This window comes from Colossoma macropomum, unplaced genomic scaffold (genome assembly GCF_904425465.1).
Source record: "Colossoma macropomum unplaced genomic scaffold, Colossoma_macropomum, whole genome shotgun sequence".
Lineage (NCBI taxonomy): Eukaryota > Metazoa > Chordata > Actinopteri > Characiformes > Serrasalmidae > Colossoma > Colossoma macropomum.
In genome coordinates this window covers 35,613,521-35,635,345 of record NW_023494795.1, presented here as the reverse complement: position 1 = coordinate 35,635,345, position 21,825 = coordinate 35,613,521, and the positions used below count along the sequence as shown (strand labels likewise).

General features: G+C 38.0%; 2 protein-coding genes across 2 annotated transcripts; both read right to left on the bottom strand.

Annotated features, from left to right (window-relative positions):
• Window positions 1–1,625: 1,625 nt before the first annotated feature.
• si:ch73-257c13.2 (protein ALP1-like) lies at window positions 1,626–5,013 on the bottom strand. The gene is made up of 3 exons (XM_036582724.1): window positions 4,851–5,013; window positions 4,130–4,256; window positions 1,626–3,459 (listed from the first exon to the last, which is right to left on the bottom strand). Exons 1-3 carry the CDS (start codon window positions 4,952–4,954, stop codon window positions 2,491–2,493), a joined length of 1,200 nt encoding a protein of 399 aa, XP_036438617.1. The 5' UTR covers window positions 4,955–5,013; the 3' UTR covers window positions 1,626–2,490.
• Window positions 5,014–12,980: 7,967 nt separating this feature from the next.
• Window positions 12,981–21,576, bottom strand: ostm1 (osteoclastogenesis associated transmembrane protein 1). The gene is made up of 6 exons (XM_036582318.1): window positions 21,098–21,576; window positions 19,622–19,736; window positions 19,138–19,232; window positions 18,877–18,987; window positions 16,212–16,377; window positions 12,981–14,089 (listed from the first exon to the last, which is right to left on the bottom strand). The coding sequence occupies exons 1-6, from the start codon at window positions 21,467–21,469 to the stop codon at window positions 14,034–14,036; spliced, it is 915 nt and encodes a 304-aa protein (XP_036438211.1). The 5' UTR covers window positions 21,470–21,576; the 3' UTR covers window positions 12,981–14,033.
• Between the last annotated feature and the right edge of the window lie 249 nt (window positions 21,577–21,825).

The following is a 21,825-nucleotide window of genomic DNA, read 5'->3' as shown; positions in this document are numbered from 1 at the left end:
TCTATTTGTAATATGGAGCACTAAAACACATAAACCATAAGATGTGTACGGTAAACGCAGATGAACATTTGATTTATGACTATATAACAACCGTTTTCTGTTTTAAACCAGTCTGCAGTGTGAAACAACAGTGGCAAGTTTTTAGCCTGTAATATGTCAATAAAAGAGAAGTAATCAATAAAATTATGACATAAAGGGAACTGCAGCATACTTCTACGTTTATAGAACAGACTTGGCAAATTAATTTACAGTAATCCAGTGATTTCAACTGGGTTTCTGGAGCGCCCCATATTGGGCTGAATCTCAAATGGCTCCCATCTCCCTTCATAGTGCACTCTGTGGGTCATGAAATAACAGTTTCTACATTCAAATTGTGCATTATTTGTTTAATAGAAAGCTATTTATATTCAACTATAGGCTGTACAACTCTCCAGCTTACATTTGTTGCAATATTTGGATGTAGAACCCATAGTTCCATAACCTACTCAGTGCACTATATAGGTAGTAGGGAGCCATTTGAGATTCACTATGGTTTCACAAGGCCCCCGGACACAAGTCGCTTCGGGAGCCCCCACTAAGCTGACAATAATGCAAAAAAAGAAATGGAAAAGTGTTGAAATGTAACATAAAAAACAAAATAGTTCATTCTCAATTAATGTGCAATAGCACATTTCTTCCTTCACATTTATATTTCTGCACATTTTTGGTCAACGTGGGTTTTTAATAATTTCAAATATGGTGGTAGGGTATGGGCGGAGGGGTCCTTCATTTCATTAATTTGGCATATATTCAAGAGACAGTCGTTCATTTTGCACCTGCAGTGGACTGTCTTCAGTTTTTTGAGCCATCTCAGCCCTTGTGGTCTGAGGCCCTCGGTGGTCACAGGGCACTGGCCCAGTCTGTATTCCATCCCTGCCCTATACACTTCACATTTTTGTGTCCCCGTCTAGCACATCTGATTCAGGACACGAGGAGCTTGCTAATTAGCTGAGGAGCTGAATCAAGTGTGCTAGGTAAGGGCAAACACAAAAAAATGTGCAAATGTAAAACATGTGCAGGAGTGGGATTATGAAGCAACCCAGTAGGCTTTGTAAAACCCACCGCATTAAGAGACAGAGTTGATTTTAGTCTGTAATATGCACAAACAAACAGGACTAAGAGAATTAAGGGAATCAAGGGTCTTACTAGAGATGGCACAACACCACTTTTTCCTTTTCCGATATTGAAACCTTGAGTATCAGCTGATACCCAGCCAATATTTTTCTTTTTGAAAACGACTAAGATTTAAATTCCATTATTTTTATTTATCTTTACTTAAGATGGGCATCTAAAAGTGGTCTATCGTGATCAATCCACTGAAACACTATACTACCCCCTAGGAAGAAATACTCAGCTAACTTATTACATACTGTGAATATGGGTAATAGCAGGCTAGATTTGTTACAGGATTGAATTGGGTTCATTCTTTTCTTCATAATATACTTGTTTTGCGAACTGCAGCCTAAGCCAGGACACATTCTAAACAGTCCAATACATATTAATATAAGATAAAGATAATTGTCTGAGATAAGACAATAACCCATAGTGTATTTTCACACTTTCACAGAAGGAAAGCAATGCATTTTATTATTCAGTATTCAATTATTCAGTGTTGTCCATGTACAATTTTCTTTTCATTCTCTCAGAAAGCAAATAAACAATCATTACCATTTTCCATGAGAAGAAAGAGTAGCAATGGTTACGATCTACAAAAATAGCCTTGTGTTGAGAATAATCTTGTGGTGTATTTACATTCAAAATATTTTCACCTGTTAAAGGAACACTTTAGCCAAAATGAATAATATAACCATCATTATAACTTGTAAACATGCCTACTGACATCTAGTAAGAGATTTTCTGTTTTATGGATGATAATGCATTTTGAAGGTGGGAAAAACTATACAAAAAAAAACTACACTGCATTTTATGGAAGACACTTGAGGGTGGACTGTTTGAAATGTTTTCTTCTATTTGCGTAATGCATGCTGGGTATTGTAGTGCGAGAACACTGAAGAAGGAAAACATGTAAATGATATAAAATCATTAATACTTCAAAAGGGCTATGGGATACAACATACATATTCCGTAACATATTTACAGCATCCTTAAGGTGACATGGTGACTACGAGTTAAGTTTCCTGTGGCCACAAATTAATATATTAAGGCCATGTGTAAAGTTTCTTGTGGCCATGTGGTCGCAATAGATTAATTCATGGCAACAAGAACCTTAACAAGTGGACTCATATTAGCTCAGGGCCTCAAAATATTAATCAATGGCCTCACCTTATTAAAAAATACACAGTGAAATCAGACTGTACCACAAGACAACATGTATATCAACAAATTGTGCATGGCACACATAATAAAAATGGCTTTACATCAGTTTAGAATGAGCAGGGCAACCAGTTACTGTGTTAAATTAACCATACATTTCAAATGTGTTGTAAATGTTCACACTTCATACCACCGTCTGTAGTATCCTTTCGTTGAATCTCTTTTAGGCTTTCGCCCAAGCGAAGCTGCAATGTCCTGTCTTTTGGATATTCCTCCTAGACTGCCAGAGTGGCCATTAGGTAGTTCATGGAAAGACTCCTGGGCGACTGAGTGCTCCTCCATGCATTCTATACAGGCTGCATTATTGGTCTCCAAATACATGTTATATAAGGTACAGCAGGTCCTCACAGCCAGGCTAGTTTGGGTTATGGAATTCATTTGTAAAGATCTGAGCCTTTGGAACTTGTTTCTCAGAACATGGAGAGAGCCTTTTACCACTTTAAGACCAGCCTGCACTTTTAAATTATAGCGCAACTTCTTCTCTCCTAGTGTTCCATAATCTGGGAAAGGTGTGAGAAGATGTTCTGACAGCGGAAATGTGGCATCACCTATTATGTGCCTCCCACGTAGCAGGTTCACCGGGTCCTCCTGCAGCGCTCGTCCAACCTCTGTCTCTAGAAGGACTCTGGAGTTATGCCAGCTTCCTGGATGCTCTGCTGTTACATAGGTAAAGCAACCTTGGTGGTTGCAGAAAGCCATGAGGTTTACAGAGTACGACTTCTCAGAGTCTCGATAGGCCTCTGGATCAGGCACATCAGCAGGCCTCTCAATAGGGATCACACAGGACCCCACCACACAAACAGTACCTGGCAACCCAATACTGGAAGAGAACCCAGACACCGAAGAATCAGCTTCCTTCCACTTGGGCCAGTGGATCTTGTCAGCAAAGTTTGCTGTAACATGAGTGCAGAACTCTTTAAGCTGGTGGCAAATTAGAGACTCGTTAGTGTGGAAGCGGGCTGCTACGCTGCTGTGAGACTCCAAAGTAGAGAGCGTCCACAAACTAGCCAGCACTGCATGCATCACAGTCCATCCCTCAAGCTTACTGGTGGCCCATTCACAGGGTGACAGCAATCTTACCAACTCCTGCAAGAGAATGGAAAGAAGCTACATTAAATATGCAATTAGGGTGGAAAATTTTGGTGTGTGTTTGGGGTCATTATCTTGCAGAACGGCCCACACACAGTAAAGTTTTAGCATTCTTGCAAAAGCAGACAGATTTTGGGCTAAAGTCTCCAAGTATTTAGTGAAATTCATCATGTCACTGATTTTCACAAGAGCTCCTTTTATAAGACGTTGTTTCTGGAGGGGTGCCAATAATTCCAGAGAGGACTGCACATGCAGGGTATTGTAAAGTAAAATAGTCCTGAAAGAAAATTATAAAATAGTGGTCAATCTAAAATTATCAGCGATACACATACAACTCGTAAGATTTGTGTAGATGGTTTGCATAGTAAATAAAATGTCTGTATCTGCATTAAAGACATTGTGACCCCTGGTCCACCACAATTTTTTGCAACGTCAGAATTCCCCTTCAAGTACTAATAATATCAAAAAATGTTCAAAAATGCTCAAAACAGCATATTGTAATGCAACAAAAATGAAATATCATCATAATGTCCACCCTGTATGCATGGTATATGGTATAATGGGGCACAATATGTCATGTAGTTTCAGTAATTAATCAAATGAAATCCGAATGCAAAACAAGCAGATAAACTAACTGATTAGGTCAAACAACACTCAGTATACTCACTTCAACTTGGGTCTGTGTGAGCTGAAAGTATTTCTGAAAATCCGTAACAGAGAGACTTGGCACAGTAGCGCTGAAGTAGTTCTTTTTGCGATCATCTTCACCATCATCATCATCATCCTCATCATCTCTGCACAGACCGTTTTTAAATGCAATACACAGCAATTTATACATAAATATATAACAGTAACTCACATCATGTCATGCATAGAACAGTGCACTCTTAAAAAAGATGGTTCATCAAGGGTTCCTTAGTAAAGGCAATGGGTCTATATAGACCCAAGGGTTCTAACTATATACAACCATTTCATGCTTAAATGGTTCTTTGCATGGTGAGATCGTTCTTCAGATTGATGGAGAATGTGTTGTATATGGCTCTATATGGTTGTATATGGTCCTTTTTGAAAATGATTCCATATAGCAACAAAGGGCTCTTCTACCGTTACAAGCTTGACATCGTAGCTAACAGTGGCAGAACCGTTTTTGGTGCTATGTAGAACCACAAGAAGCACATTCTCCATCAATCTGAATAACTACTTCACCATGCTAAGAACCATGTAAGCATGGAATGGCTCTCTATAGCGCTCATGGTTGTAAGCAGGACCAATCCTTCCGGCTGATGTATATACACCTTGGAAACTTAACGTTAGCTAGCTAGATAGCAAGCTAGCTCTCTAGCTTTCCTTTTCTTTATCACGAGTGTCAGAATAAGAGTGTAGTTTACCTGATTTCTCGTGCTTTTAGGGGTGCTTTAGTTTTAAAGTTTGTATATTCATCAGCATCTAACTCATCTGCTAATAAAAAAGCAATACACGTCTCCAGCGCCATAACAGCAGTGCGTGCATTAGCCAAGGTTGCCACGTGCCTCCAACTGAATCCCCCCTACACAGGATTGTACTTTAAGCACTGAAGTCAAATTTCACGTCAACTCTCTAGCTTTCTTAGTCCCGCTTACATTTAATAGCGACATATTTTCCATTAACTAACATTTGTTCTCAGACTTGACACATTGTCATTTAAATTCGTATGAAGATATATCGTACGTTCCTCATGAAAGATGTGACGTTTGTCTGTACATATATATGTATATTCTTGAATTGTATTCCTTCTTGTGAAATACTGTTTGTTGCATGGTTACCTTGTTATCTTATTCCTACGGCAATACTTACGTACAGTCTAAAGCACTGAATCAAATGAATCTGGATCAAATTTTTTTAAAAAAGTGAAAAGCAATTTCACGCTATTATGGCAACCCGCGCCGCCAAATAAGTCGACGTGTAAAGAGCGACACTGCCCTCTAGCGGCAGATAGCCAAGAATTACCATCAGATTCCCTTTTCAGGTTGAACTTTGAACAAATATGTTGCACTCCAAAAAAATTATTTATTTTCATTTTTAACGTGTCAAACTAAATATTTCACATTAAAATTACTTCTTGTTTCGCATGTCCTTTTATGTCCTTTTTGGTGTGAATTTTTATTAATGGTAATGCTGCAATTTGTAATTATGATTCCTTGAGTTAGTTTACGTCTTTGTGCCTTTGTGTTTAACGCAGGAAATACAAGAATCTGCTAATATTCCTTAATATAATACAGTGTGATATTGACTTTTGCTCAGACTTGAAGTGCCTGTTTAAGATTTAAAGGTCTATTCTAGTCTACTGTCTGAATAACTTCATAATAATACAAACCAATTTCCCAAAAAGTTGGGACAGTGTGTGAAATGCTAATAAAAACAGAGACCAGTGATTAGTAAATCCTGTTTGGCCCGTTGTAAATTGAAGATGGTAACAAAGCTCAATATTTGATGTTCTACCTTATGAACTTTTTTTTGTAAATGTACGCTCATTCCAATTTGATGCCTGCAACATGTTCCAAAAAAGTTGGACAGGAGCATGTTTTCCTTTTAACAACACTTAATGATCATTTGGGGACTGAAGACACAAACTAATGCAGTTTTAAAAAGCGAAATTTTTTGCTGTGCATCAGTTATACAAGCCTTAGGATGTGCAACCATACAAGGGCCTTTGTTGTCACATTTTAAGCTTAATAAGACTTAATAAGACAGTTCTGAATGGTCCCATTCCTCTTTGACCCAAAGAATACATTGTGCATTATTTCCATAAACAATGTGAAAGGCTGACTCAGCAGACCACAGTACATGTTTCCACTGTGCATCAGTCCATTTCAGATGAGCTCAAGCCCAGAGAAGCCAGCAGTGTTTCTGGATATTTGTAATATATGGCTTCCACACTGTGCATAGTACAACCTTAACTTGCATACGTGGAGGCAATAACGGACGGTGTATATTGACAACAGTTTGTCAAAGTACTCCCGAGCCTGTGTGTAGAATCAATCACAGAAGCATGCTGGTTTTTAATGCAGTGACATCCGAGGGGTTGAAGGTCACAGGCATTCTGTTGTGGTTTTTGGCCTTTTCCTTTATGTACAGAGATTTCTTCAGATTCCCTGAATCTTTTGATGATATTATGCAATGTAGAGGGTGAAATATCTAAAATCCTTGCCAACCTTGACTGAGGAATGTTATTTTTAAACTGATTTTTTGCTGTTGTATTTTTGGCAAAGTAACTAGTCTTGACCCATCCTTGCTCATTAACAATAAAAGTCTAGGTCTTTGCTGGCTCCTTTTATGCCCAAGCATGACGGCATCACCTGTTTAACATGTTTTTTAAACATTTAAACAATGCCTTTGCCCCAACTTTTTTGGAAAGTGTTGCAGGCATCGAGCGCATCTTTACAAACAATGAAGTTGATAAGATAAAACTTTACATTACTTGTCTTTGAACTGATTTCAGTGAAATATAGGTCAAAGTAGATTTACAAGTCACTGCTTCCTGTTTTTATTTGCATTTTTTTATTACTGTCTGAACTTTTTTGGAATCTGGAATTTGGACTCATGGGCTATTTTCCCATCAACAGACATAAATTTACATCACCAGCAGGAGGCAGCAGTGCAACACTAATAGTTTTGTCACATTGATCAAAGTGATAATTAGCATCAGATGAAATCAAGAGACAAAAAATAAGATATTAATCAATTCAGTGCCAATAGAGAATCAAGTATTGTTTACTGCAAGCAGAGTGTAAAAGACCACACGCACACACACACAGAGCAAGAGAGAGAGAAACCCTGCTCAGTAACCTTTGTCATCCCCTCTTCAATCCTATTGACCCTTGTGATGACAGGAATATCAAATGATGAGAGCTCCAATGATGAGCTATGCCTTCTCCAAACTGGAGAGGTGCTCTTAGCCTTGTGCCCTAATCAAAGTTAAATATGCATGGAGCAATTACACGGGTCACAACCCCTCTTCTTAATTTACTTTTCCCTAGGATGATTAGAAAACAGTGATATTTTTGTAGGGCAAGAAGCTGCAAATCCACAAATGAATTCACAAGTATAAGCTTATATATATTATACATGTACACATTACAGTGATGATAAAGATTGTGGTACTTAATATTATTGAGTGTTTAATATTAAATTGACTCATATAACAAATTGCATATAGAATGAGTAAATACTTTAAAAACAGTTAGCATTTAATCATAGTTTTAAAAACTAACAACTGAGCTCTTACAAAGAAAAACAGTATAAGTGACATTATAAAAACCATATAAGCATGAAATGTAAAAGGTTGTACTGAAAAAAATAGAAAAATAATAAGTGATTATTCAAAAAAGGGTGGGATGGAATAGGGTTTTTGACTGGATGGGCTCATTATTCTCAAACTGGTCATGATATGTTTACTTTATTTAATACTAGTACCATTTACTGCTACAGTTCTTTTTCTTTTATCTGTGAAAAAAATGTGGAAAAATGCAAACAAAATTCCTAAATGTGTCTATGAATTATTATTTCATCAAAATATTGGAGAAGAAGCTAAAGCATAGTAGTGCATGTAAACCAAGTCTTCTCAAGTATAGTCTGGATCCTTTAAAAGCCTTAAAGGGACACTTCAGCCAAAAAGAACATAACCATCACTGTGTCTGTTGTAAACATGCCTACTCGCCTCTTACAGCAGTTTCTTAAATGATATTTCCTGGTTTGGAGATTAGGAAACCTTCCTATTCATGATGTGTCTTGAAAGATTAAGTACATTTTGAAAAACTGTAAGTACTTTGTGGTTGGATATTTCAGGGGTGAGATTAGTGCCATATGACTAATGCTAGCTAAGTTAGATCAGTTAGCAGCCAGAATATGTTAACTGCTATAGGGCTTCCCAGTAGTTGTATGACGTATTTGATTTGTACTTGTATGATGTTTGGAATCACAACTCAAAGGTTTGGGAACAATGGTTTCAATAATATAAAAACTAATTGTGTTGCAGATAAATGTATAACATGATTTATGATGTACTAGTCCTGAGCAACATCATAGATTTTTAAATAATTAGGAAGAAGCTAGAAGAAAAAAGGAAATTGAAAGTGGTGATTAAATCTTGAGGCCAAGAACTAGACCAATGCACACACACACACACACACACACACACACACACACCCACACACACACACACACACACACACACACACACACACTATAAAAATCTATAAAAAAGATAATAATAATAATAATAATAATAATAATACAAACTGGTTAATCCAATTAAACAAGACTAATCATGCCCACTTTGTAAGAAAACATAGTCATGAATTAAAAATAAGTTAATAAATAAAAACTAATAATAATAGTAATAATAATAATAATAATAATAATAATAATTAAAAAACCTACTTCTACAAGACTTCACTGCACTAAATTTAACAGGCCTAATGATGCTCACATTGTAATGAAACATGTAGTCAGTCAGTGCTCTTAAAGTACTGACAATATCCAAGAAACGCTCAGAAAAGCGAAAAGCATATTGTGACCAAATTTATCACAATAACAATAAAATATCATCATTTTGCCGATTTAAGTAGCCGATCCTTCTGTAAGCAGCTTTGGCATCTGAAGACTCTATTATTCTTTTATAAATGGTAAATGTACTTCAGATTTCATTGGCACCACAATGGCCACCCATTTCCTCTATGGACTCTTTATTACCTTCCCCTTCTAGAGGCTTTGAGGCATTGAAGCCGTCTGTGCCAGCTGATGGGTGTTATGCACTGTACCAAAGCAAGGCAGGCAGGGGTGCCCTAAAGGGTCAGATGTTCCTGCCCTTATGCCATGCCCCCTCACCGTGATGCTTTCATTCTGCCCGACCCCCTGGGCCTTTGTCCAGACTGGCTCTGAGGCTTGAGAGCACCTTGCCCTATCAGGGCTACGAGGAGCTGAGGGGAACAGAAGTCATCCACCAAAGGTTTCTGACATAGCCTACCATTCAGCATCTGTGATGTCACCGCCAGCTGACCTGTCATAAGACCTTTTGAGGTTTGGAGGGTGGGTGGGTGGGTGTTGGAGAGTGATTGAGAGAACACGGAGGTTGCGGCTAAAGCTTAAAGCTGAGGAGCACAGCGAGTGCCAAGCCACTGAATGACTACTGTAATGAAGTGATTCTATAATCTATCGTAATACTATAAACCCCTGATCTAGAGACTTTGACCCCTGTCAGGTACAATAATGCTCCCCTTTCATACAGCTGCACATGCTGGATCTCTCTGGAGGACTCAGTTCTAATCGTGACCTGCTGGCTTGTGTTTCTAAAAAGTGCAACAAAGTACCATATTCAGTACTCAGTGTACAATGGCTTCAGCAGTAGCTTAGCTCATAGCCAGCTAACTAATTGACGGTTTAAGGGGTTTGCATAACCAGCAAAGCTGTAACTAACAGTTTCTTAATATGCACTTAAATTGGCAGATACAGCTGTTAAACACTAATTTCACCAATTTTTTGAAATATCTGTGTAATTAAATGGTTGAGATGTAAACAAAAAGGTCATTCAGAGTAGTTTAATGTGAAACGGTCTGTTTTAGAGAAATGTGCCGAGCACCAGCTCCTATCACCAGTGGACAAGACATTAAAAATAATAAATAAAAAATGATCATACTTTAAGTTGCCCATCGTTTTATAAAAGCAACAAGCCATGGGTTACAGGTTTTATCACGGGTATGAGAGGGGTTTTAGGCACAACGCGAAAAATCACTGTAATGCACGGCCTCTTGTGGCTTTCTACTTCGTTTTATGCTAGTTTGAGACAAGCTTTTGGCCTAAAACATATTTTTAAAAAACTTTTCATGACAAACAGTTACATGCAGGGTGTTATGAGGCAAAATAGTCCCCAAAGAAAGCATATTTTTCCAGATTCACCCCAACATTTCATGTAAACACTCAGAAGACATGTAGGTCCACTGGTTGTTTTGGATAGTAAATAAAATGGCTATATATGCGATGTAGACATTGTGATCCCTGGTTCCTATCACCAACATTGTAAAGTTTCTCTTCAACGAACCATTTCACATCAAATCTCTCTGAATGACTTTGTCTACATCTTAACTTTCGATTGAAATTTAAAATTTTATGAAAAATCTGTGGAATTTCTCTTTGAGTGCTGAAGTGAAGTAGAGGTAAAATGTAAAGATTTTATGTAAATTACTAGCTTTGTAGAATATGTGATGGATCCCATTGACAACATGGATGCACAAGCTCCATAATTTTGTACAAGTTTTAGTGCACTAATGTGCTGCAAATAATATGCCATTATTTGAAACACAAGATAATATGGTGTGATTTTAATAAATGCAGGAAAGAATTACAGCACATCCACATGTATTCACTAAATAAAGGCTAACTCAAACCACTGAGCTTTATTTAATGTTCCATGGTCTAAAACACTTGTAATTTGCAAGGCTTGAAATATGTATTAAATGCTACATGAACTCCAGCCACTGTACAGTTTACCAAGCTAAACATGTCCCTGGTCATTGCATCACAGCTTGAACTCACTGTGAAAAAGAAAACTCCCGATCAGCAACACAAGCCGCAATGTTCTTTACACACAATGCAGAGCATGCAACTTAACACCAGAGCTGGGACAGAGGAAGTGAGAGTGATGGAACTCTAGTATTTCAACTTAACTTGAAAGTGGATAAACAACCAGAAAACAAGGCCAAATACTTTTAGCAGATTTTGCAGTATTTAGTGCACCACACTTTGCCTTTTTTACATCTTCTATTCTTTTCAGAGACTTGCTTTCAGTTTTCAAAAGAAATCTGCAGAAATATTTTTCCACACCTCAAAAGTTCAGTCTCTGAATTTGGTTACATTTTCTGCTAATCATGATACAAGTAATCCCAAACACATTCAGATATGTTGAGGCCTAGACTCCAGCAGCATCTTTCTTTGATTTTCTAATGTTCTTTTTTTGTCTGTTTCATTTTCTCAGCAATGGTTTCTCAACAGCTACACATACTTTCAGACCCAAGGCGTTGAGTTGTCTTCTCACAGTGGAGGGATGGACAGGAACAGCTGTAGATTTTTTCAGATCTGAAACAAGAGTTCATCTCTCAGCCAAAGTTAACCTACAATGTTGAAAGGCAAAATAAAGTGTCTTCTGAATCACTACCATTTGGTTATACTGGGACTGAAGGATCAAACCATGTGTCTTTGTAAAGGTCTGTTTAAGAGCATATAACTCCCTGAATAACCGTAAACAGGAGTTCCAGAAGTTTTTGCATTTTTAATACAATGTAGTCCATAGGATAGTTGTAACACATTATCATAAAAATCCTCCTGATGTACGTTTTTGTCCTAGATATTCATTTCTGGCAGAAAACAAAAACGGCAACATGCAGGAAGGAGAGGGAATAGAACACTGAATCAGGTTACTGAGCAGGCCTGGTATTACATTTTAGAAATAAACAGTTACTTCCCAAGGACTTCTGTCCACAGTCAATGCCAATCAGAGTTCTTTGGGACTAAGATTAAGAGGCATGGATGCAGGCCAGAGGGGCATTAAAGGGACTTGGTCCCTTTAAAGGGAAGCTTGGTTTGGAGTCACACCATATCAGCTCATATTGTTCTTCTTAATATTAAAGCAATAATTTGCTACAAAATTATTTTAGAACAACAAAACCAAACACTGCTTGTGGAAAGTCTTGTTTAGAACCTCCAGGATTGACTGCAGGCTTGCATTTATTTGAGGCCTAAGTACCTGCTCAGTTAAGAGCTCAGGGCATTTCATAATGCGCTCATTACTTAAGGTCCAAAGTCACTGCTCTGATTCTAACCAGGGCAAAGCGCGATGGAGGATAATCTCATATTCCCTCCTGTTTCCGTCATCCCCTCTAAGGGTCTTGTCAGGCAAGGTTGGACTTTGCTCATGCTTTGCCTAGGTATTTCAGCTTTCTACACCAGTTTCTTGGTCACGTGGACATGCGATTGGTGTCCTTGATACACGCATGGCTCAAGTCAGGAGTAATGACTTTCAGCCCCCAACCCGGATTGCTTATGGAGCAAAGAAAGGCACACGGCTTACAGGAATGAAAGCTGTCATTCTCACTATGCTGTGAGCTTAACGCATATGAAAAGGCTATTTTCCATCTAGGGCTCCCCTCACGGGCACTACGCAATCATATGATTCAACAAATCAGGCGCAATGCGCTTAGCAGCCAGTGTGATAGGCAGTGGCTCCGCTCCATAAGACCAAAAAGCCAAGGCAGCTTAAACGGATGTGTTGTTGAGATTTTTCAGCCAAGTAACTTTATCCTACATTTAGATTAGTTGCTAATGACAAGGAGGAAAGAAGTCCAAAGAAAGGCCATGTAACCGGAAAAACAACGGCCTATTAACAAGAGGTGGCTTTTCAACTACACCAAGGACAAATCTCAGAGAAATGATAATATGCATTTCTAATTAGTCCAGAGTTTCGAAGAAATTACACCAAACATCCCAAGTTATTCAAATGATCCTTTATGCCATTGTTGCAGTAATTACACCTCATTTGTCACAGCATCAAAATGAAAAGCACAGAGATTCATTTGTGTGGAGAATGTGGACTACAAAGCAAACAGTCTGTAACTCAATGCATTTACAATATTTGCATTTGGAAAACTGTTATTGATCTGCGAAAAATAGCTTTGAAATGGTAGATCTGGGGAAGGCACAAAATCACAAATATAACACAGCGAAACTAACTCTTTCCTTTATATATTACATATCTCATCTATCCTCTCTCAAATAACCAGTCAGGCCGCTACATCATGACCACATAGTTACTTCACAACGCATTAGCAGCAGAGAGGGTAGAGATGGTTACTTTTCTGTACAAAAAGGGGGGAAAAAAAGCCCTGGCCAAAGCAGCACGTGACCTGTATAGTTCTTTAGCTTCTTGTGGAGTGCATTCTCCTTTCATTTCAGACATTGCTTTTTCCTCCTCACTCCATGCATGCACCTTTGACCTTGCACCACATATTTATTAATGGGTCCTTCACTAATGGACATCAAGTGCTTGCTTCAGTACCATTGCTGTGTTATATGTAAGAGTACCCCACCATACCTGAAGGAAATAAATAATGAAAGCTGTTAGGAGGAATAAAAACGTTCTCTTGGTTGCAGTGGGACAACAGCATAACCAACCAGGCATGCTTACAGCTGTGGTCAGCTCTCCCTCTCTCAAATCACATGCCACAAATCCCACAGATCTCCATTGATACAGTAGTCATCATAATATATTCCCACAAACAATCCAAAATAGTTTTCTGATCACAAAAAAGACAGTGAAATAAGAGCATCAAAAGAATTAGTGAAAAAAATCAAATCTTCAAAAATATGCCACATTTAGCTATTGCTAAGCAGTTTTCTTCAAGTCAATCAGATACGGAGGATGTTTTTAAGTCCACCCCTATGAAGAGAGCTGTCCATTCATCCCACATCCAGGAAATGCCTGTTGACCTGGCGGGAAAGGACAGCGGAAGACCGTCATTTTCTTCTCCTTTTACCTTCTCCATTCAGCTGAACTTGTCCTGGATGTTCATCAGGCTGTGGTTGGACTTGGCTCTCTTGGCTGTAAAACAGTTGAACTGATGAGAATAATCAGACTGGGAGGTAATTTATAAGAACACTGCAGGCCTTAGGTTCAACTTTCAAAGCCAGAGAACAAACAACAAGATCTTACTAAACTAAAGCAAGCTAGCAACATCTGAAGACAGAACATACAGTACAGTGCACAAGTCAGAGACCACCCTTCATTTACTCAATTACAATGAAAATAGCCATAAGTGCAAATTATTCATTTTTCTGTATGATACCAAGAAAAAAAATATATATTTAACAGAAAATTACAGTAAACATTAAATGAAAAAAAAATATCATGAAGTGAGTCCACCCTTTGCCTTTATTGCAGTTTCTATTCTTTTCAGGAGACTTGCTTTCAGTATTTGAAAGAAATCAGCCAGGATATTTTTCCACACCTTTAATGCAGATGATAGTTGCATTTTCTGCTTTTCATCACTCAAGTCATTCCAAACACAAACAATGATGATAAGGTCTGGGCTCTGGGGTGGTCAGTCAATTGTGCTAAGATCACCAGCAGCTTCTCTGTTTGAATTGCAAAATGTTCTATTTTTGTCTTTTCTTAGTAATGGCTTTTTAACAGCTATACCTCCTTTCAGACCAATGGCTTTTAGTCTCACAGTGGAAGGATGGACATAAACACCTGTGGATTTTTTCAGATCTAGAGCAAGAGTGGAGCTTGATTTTTTTTCTTATCTCTCAAATATAAAAGCTTTAGGTACCATTTATTTGACAGTTTTGGTGCTCTACCTCTAGCACAGTGGTGAGGAGTCACATTTTCTCCACACTATGCATTTTTTAACTTCACTTATTCTCTTTCCTATAGAAGTGGATTATCGTGTCTCTGCCGAATAATATCCTGAAAAATGAACATCGTAAGGGTTGTTTTGAGTGGAAATTATGTGTGAGACAAAGTGAAAAATGGTCTCTGACTGTTTAACAGTATTGCAGAATAACAGCATTTTGTGGTTTCAATTTGCCCTTGACATGAAAAAGACAAAGACTTCCAAATGATGTGGGACCAGTCAAAGTTAACCTGCAATGTTTAAATGCAAATTAGATACATGTCTTTGGAATCAATTCCATTTGGTTACACTGGGACTGAAATATCAAATCATGCGTCCTTGTAAATGTCTGTTTAAGAGCACATTAATCTTTTTTTTTGTTTTTTTTTAAAGAGACTCCTGTTTATTACACTTAGTTTTTTGGACATTCCTCTTCCTCATGCAATTGGATTATGTTATCTAATCCCCTTAGAAATGTTTCCTGAAAAAGTGAAAAACTTGTACTTAATGGCCATTTGACTGGTAATTAAACAAATGTTTTTTGCACAGTACTGCAGCATGCTAATATTCCAAACTGAGCTTAATTCAGCTATGTCCACCCACAAGGTACATGACTTATTATCAATGTACAAATACATGTGCTAGTTGCTATGTACAAATCAATATGGGCTACATTTGTTTTCCTCTTTTTAGAAATCTTAATGTAATTTTCAGCTTTCCCACTTCTAATTTATGGCACATACAACAATTCAGACCAAGTGCATCTACAGTTGTAAGAAAAAAATTAAATGCCCCAGTCAAATTACATGCTTTGTTGATTTCTTAAATTTTAAAGTGAACACACCATCTACAGGAATCAGTCATAAATACATCGTTCTTCTGCAAATTTTATTGCACAAGTTTGACACATTGGAAAAAAGTAAAAACATGCTCTAACATTTCCACAGGCCACATTTTATTTTTCTCCCAATATTTTAAATTCAGCAACTAAACAGTTTTTATGCATTAAAATGTGCAGAAGTGTGTTCCCCGTAGAGGATGTGTTAACTTATTTTCACTCAGAAAATCAACAAAACGTAATTTGACGAGGGAAGCCTAAACATAGCAATACAACTGCATAGAAGCTTACTATGTCAATTTACTAAAAAAATTAACCTACCAGACAGGTTTGGGGGAAAATAAGAATACACAGTGACTCTCAATAGGTTTGTTACTCTACTGTCTACATAATTGCAGCCCCCCCACACTTCATTAACAGAGTATGACACCTCTGCCCTCTCCTCCCTCCCTGTAGGATAGACAATAGGTCTGGCGAAGCGAGTTACTCACGGTGTATGAGCTTGCGTTTCTTTTGTTCCGAGTGCAGGAAGTTGCTCAAGTAGAAGATGACTGGGAGGAAGAGCATGAAACTGGACACAGCAATCACTGGCACCGTCTCTTCACGTGGGACCGAGCAGTTAAAGTACTTGCTCCACAAACGCCGTGTCACATTCATCTAGAAGGTATGACAAACCAAAGGACTGTTAGCATGCTGCCTACTGCTGCAAAGCTTAGTTTGGAGTCTAGAGGTTTATAAGCATTTACTAATCAAGCTTATTTCCTCTCAAGACAAATCATATAAAATACAAACATTATTGTCTTTATAAATTATTGTAAAATAGTATATCTAATAGTCGCAAATAGGCCTCTGAAAACATGTGATGACTTTGTAGTTGGTGTCCGCAATAAGGAAGTCCTGGTCTTTTCTCTATGGAAAAAAAGAAAAATACATTTTCTTTTTGAAAATGTATTTTTTTTTCTCAGTGGTTTTCTTTTAAGGTATTTTTTTTTTTTTAAGATATAGATTTATCACAAGTTTTATTTACAAAAAACAAAGTAAAAAAACAAAAATTAAGTAAACTTTTTCATGTTTTAATGAAAAATATTAGAATATAATTTAATATTAGAATATAATTTAATGTTCGTACAGCTGCTCAAAGCAGTGTTTGCTAGTCATATACTGTCTAGTGCTTTTGAGTCATGCTTAAAATTAGCTAAAACTGTCACTACCAAAAGAGTCACAACTGAAATATTTGGTAAAGGTTTGGTTGTGTTATACTTGTTTTGGTAGTGGCAAAGCAAAGGGATTTTAGTCTAAAGTCCAGGTCAGTTAAAAGCTCGAAATGTGTTTTCATTTCTTAACTCTGAACCAGTTCAGTAGAATGATCCAAATAACAGTGTTCAGCAGCAGACTTGCTTTCACGCAATATCATTTCAATGTTCAGGAGTGTTAGCTTGCTTGAAGTATGTATGTAGAAATGTTTCTATGTCAAATCTTTAACAACCTTATAATTCAGAGGACCCAGTGAGATTTACAGGATAAAATGTACACAGGACAAATGTATCAGCATGATGACAGCAATTTTTTAAAAATGGCGTTCATTTTTCCCCATGCAGAAAAAAAAACAAGACCAGGGGTTCCTTATTTGTCGCTGACTACAAATGATTCATTACTTCAGAGGTCCAAAACATGGTCATTATAAATACTTCTGTGCAATTAATAGAATCATTCAACATTTTAACCATTGTATGTATTTGTTCTTCACAAATGTTTAACTTCAAATCCCCAATCTATGTTTTTCCCCCCAATTATATGTCTTTTATTTTATATTTTAATGTAATTTTTCTTGGTACATTTTGTAGCTGGTAAATAGAATGCATTAGATTTTGAAGTCACAGTTGCACTGCTGCCCATGTTTATCTCCCAGCACTATTCAATGCACTTAGAGAAAAGTCATAACCACTCAGCTGATCCCTCTCTCACACATCATTCCAGAAAGAGAATAAATTATCACCGAATCACCGCTCCCCTATGGCCATTCCACCTAGGGTGCTGGTCGCCCACAGGCCGCAGATTTCAACACTTATCAAACTTATTTTTTCACTTATCAAAAAATCTTAATTTTTTACATCTGTAGCATGTAAACGTTTTTCATACAAGCAAGAGTTTCAGTATCCAACTCAAAATTATATACTTGGCCCTTTAAGGCTTCCATACAGACCCTTTCATTGTAAGAATTAGTAGTTCTAGTAGCTTCATAGCTTGATTGATTCATTGACTGATTAATAAGTGTCAATGTTCGGGTCAAAAATACTGTAAATTCTCAAAAATCAATAGTTCTGCATAATTCAGTTCAAAAGTTGAGATGCAAACAAAGTTATTCAGAGTGGCCTGAAGTGCACTCTAGAGAAAGGTTGTTGTTTTTATTATTTTTTTTTTTAGACACAGGCGGTGGTCTCTGGAACCAGGGGTCCTGCAAAGTACAATGCAAATATAGTCACCTCATTTGCTATCAAAAATGACCACTGAACCTAACCTTAAGTTCTAAATTTTTATACGTAATGTGTATTAGCTGGAGCGGGTGTGACAGATTTAGTTGGGGATGATTCTGACAGGAAGGTAGATGTCCAGGACCAGAGTTGGAGACCACTACTCTAAAAGCTCTTAAAACTTCTTTTAAAGCAATTCAGGGTACAAAGGTACATTATATTTGCACTAGAACATTGTGATAACTGGTTCCCATCACCACCATTGTGCAGCAATTGAAGTCAGAAGGTTCCTGTACATCCCTCCATTTCTCATTATACCACTCTGAATGACTTTGCTTTTATCTCAACTACTAAGCTATTTTAAAAATATAGCAATTAAAATAGTTTAAACACGCCTTCAAAGGATAACAACTGACAAGGTAACACTCCATTCAAATTTAAAGTTGTGCCTAGGAGAAGTCTGGATAACGGTAAAATAGTGGTAAATCTGGGGAAAAAAAAATTTGGGCTCTATTTCACCTAACTATTAATAACTACTATTTAATATTTTCAACAACATGCACATGACACTGCTTTCACAGTTTCATGTGACGTGCTTTCACAAGGTGTGAAAAACGTGATCATATATTTCTGCACACACAAACTATCAGGAACTGCAGCATGAGTAGTCAACCCTATTACTCACCGCATCTTCTATATCAATACAGAGAGAGACGTTTTTCTCCAAGTTACTGTAGAGTTCGTTAAGCCTTTTGTATGTGACCTTACACTCTGTGCACAGCTTACTGTGGTTCCCCTGTTTGAACACATACACAAAAACAATTTTTAGACAGCATGGAAGACTTACGCTAACATCTATCCATAATATGCTTCAATAAAATATGTACTACATATTATTCCATATATAACATTATTATAGCTCATGACCCAATGCAGGTTTTGTTACCTGGTATTTTTCAAAGCAGCTCAGGGTAGAATTATGGCTGGATATGAAGTTAAGGGTACTATTGAGCAGACTCTTGTGATCTTTGGTCAGACAAGCTGATGAACACAAAAACAACAGTGTTACAGTGCAATCGTCCTTAACATCAGTACACAACCAAAACAGTGAATAACCCTAAAAACAATATGCATTCATTCTGCATTACATGTTCGATAAGCTTACAACCCAGCACTCACGCTTAAAGTGGCTTTAGGAGACATAAGAATTATTCATTATTTCAGATGAACCAACAGGCATGCCACAAATCTGTGGCACACAGCAACAAACATTTATATAATGCCTAAAACACAGCTAGATTTAAAGGTTTCTTCCTGTTTCTGAGACGGATATCATTGCTTGTTTTACTTGAAAACCTAAACCTGTGTCGTGTGTCAATGATGAAGATTAAGCTTTCTTGGATAAATCAACAAGTGTTTAATGTACACACAGGTGCAATCAGCTGATCCCCAGATGTCTTCTAAGCTGCTGTAAAGGTTGTACAGCAACATTAACCTATCAGACTGCATCAAGCTGTCCTGGCAACTGGTGTTTTTGGGCCCCATCTGTGAAGAGAGAAGGTAACACAGTATGTGTCAGGAACAGCGACAACTTTAAAGCTGATGTCCTGGACATCACAGTCTATCAGTAAAATGATGTATAGTTAATATAAATATGCTTACAGCTAAACTGTCCAATAATCTCATAACTTCCTTTAAAGGGGGACTTCCACATACCTTCCTTTCATGGGGGAATTCCATATAACTTCCCTTAAAGGGGAATGTTTCACAATTTCTCCACAATTAAATTGCCAAGATGTGAACAAAGTGATCAGTGGTGGTTTCAGAATTGCTCACAACTGGTGGTGACAGAAACCAATGTCCAAAATGCCTTTAAAACAGTGGTCACCAACCCTCCTCCTGAAGATCTACTTCCTATCTTCCAGGCCAAAGTGCTGCAGAGATTTATCCTCACCTAACACTCTGAATTCAGTTCATGAAGGCCTTGCTAATTAGCTGATGAGCTGAATCAGGTGTGTTTAACGAGGCAGTGTGCTGAAGTCTGCAGTGTTTCAGCCTTCAAGGACTGGATCCTGACAAATCTTTGATATAAAATGCTGCCTCCTCCTTACCAAACACAAAAGCAGGGGTGCACAACTCCAGTCCTGGAGGACTGGTGTCCAGCACAGTTTGGTGATTTACCTACTCACACACACCTGAATGCACTTCTCTGTTAATTTCCAGTTTAAGGGATGTGTCTGAGTACGAAAACCTCCAAACTGTGCTGGGCAATCCAGGACTGGAGTTGTGCACCCCTGCACCAAAACATCCGATCCAGCCAATCAAGGACTTCTGAAGATGTTAATTAGCTGCAGCAAGTGTGACAGATTGTAGGTGGGAATGACTCTGACAGGAAGGTAGATGTCCAGGACCAGGGTTGGAGACCACTGCTCTTAAACCTCCCTCACAGAAAGTTACAAATACATTACCTGAAACATTGCTGAGATTTTTGCCAAAAACATATTTTTTAAATGTAATTCAGGGTAAAGAGACACATAATTGAAGGAATTTAAGTCAGAAGGTTCCTGTACTAAAATTCTTAAAAATATAATAATAAAAATCGTTTAACCTCCCCTTCAGAGGATAACAACTGACAGGGCAACGCTCCATTCAAATTTAAAGCAGTCCCGAGAAGAAGTGTGTTAAGAATATGTTGAGAGTCAGAGGTTCATGTTTTCTCGTGAACAACAGACTGCTAAAAAGTTCCAGTAGTGATGCGCTGACCACAATCACGGGATTTCATACATGTGACCCGGGGGGGGGGTGTTCTAAAAAAAATCGCCTAGGCTTGATGAATGAATCCTTCTACCGAGTAACGTTATACTCAACAGCACTGCCAACTCTCACCATTATGAGAAAGAACTCACCGTGTCGGTTATATTGGAGTATGTTTCATTAAAGCTGCTGTAAGCCCCGTAACAGTTCTGACAGACCTCGACAGGGCGAGCTGAGGAGATCAGGCAGTTCACGAGGTCCACATATCGCTGACCAAAGACCTGAAGTAGCTTCAGGCAGTCTTCAGTAACCTCCAAATCCCCTGGAAATTTCGCGGCCAGACCGAGAGAATCAAAATATCCCAATCCGTCCAATCCTTTCTCCTGTAAAGACAGAAAGGACGGAGGCTTCGTTTGGCTCGACTCGGCGGCGAGGACGGACAGGTTCAGGGGCCCGATAAGCGCGAGCGCGCTCCCCCACAAAAGCAAACATAACGCTCGACCACAGAGAGCAAAACACCGCATTTTTTTTGGCCGGTGGAACTTCAGGGGTCTGTGTCTCTGTTTCCGTCTGCGCACACTTCTTCCTGTTGTCTTTCTCCTACTTCGCACCGATCACATGACGAACTCTCGCGAGAATTCACTCGGTGACAGAGAGGCATGTGCTGGCTTGCTTGTTTACTTATTTATTTATTCATTCATTTATTTATTTATTTTTTAAAAAATCCGACAGTTTTTTCTGTTTGAATGGAAGGTGAAAAGAAAACATTATTAATTTATTGCAGTAGTTTATTTAGTTTAGGAATCTAAACCGTTTAAATTATATCACACAATGATATTTCCTCGGAGATCAACCGCGTACACCTGTCGCCTGTCTCTGG

What these genes read in the sequence shown, in the direction of transcription:
- ostm1 (XM_036582318.1), bottom strand. Translation starts at nt 21,469, where the DNA reads ATGCGGTGTTTTGCTCTCTGTGGTCGAGCGTTATGTTTGCTTTTGTGG. An exon ending in ACTCCAATATAACCGACACG is followed by an intron (nt 19,737 to 21,097) that starts GTGAGTTCTTTC and finishes CTCTCTTCACAG; the next exon opens with ATGGGGCCCAAAAACACCAG. An exon ending in GGGATCAGCTGATTGCACCT is followed by an intron (nt 19,233 to 19,621) that starts GTGTGTACATTA and finishes TGTGTTCATCAG; the next exon opens with CTTGTCTGACCAAAGATCAC.
- si:ch73-257c13.2 (XM_036582724.1), bottom strand. Translation starts at nt 4,954, where the DNA reads ATGGCGCTGGAGACGTGTATTGCTTTTTTATTAGCAGATGAGTTAGAT. An exon ending in CTAAAAGCACGAGAAATCAG is followed by an intron (nt 4,257 to 4,850) that starts GTAAACTACACT and finishes CGGTCTGTGCAG; the next exon opens with AGATGATGAGGATGATGATG. An exon ending in TCACACAGACCCAAGTTGAA is followed by an intron (nt 3,460 to 4,129) that starts GTGAGTATACTG and finishes ATTCTCTTGCAG; the next exon opens with GAGTTGGTAAGATTGCTGTC.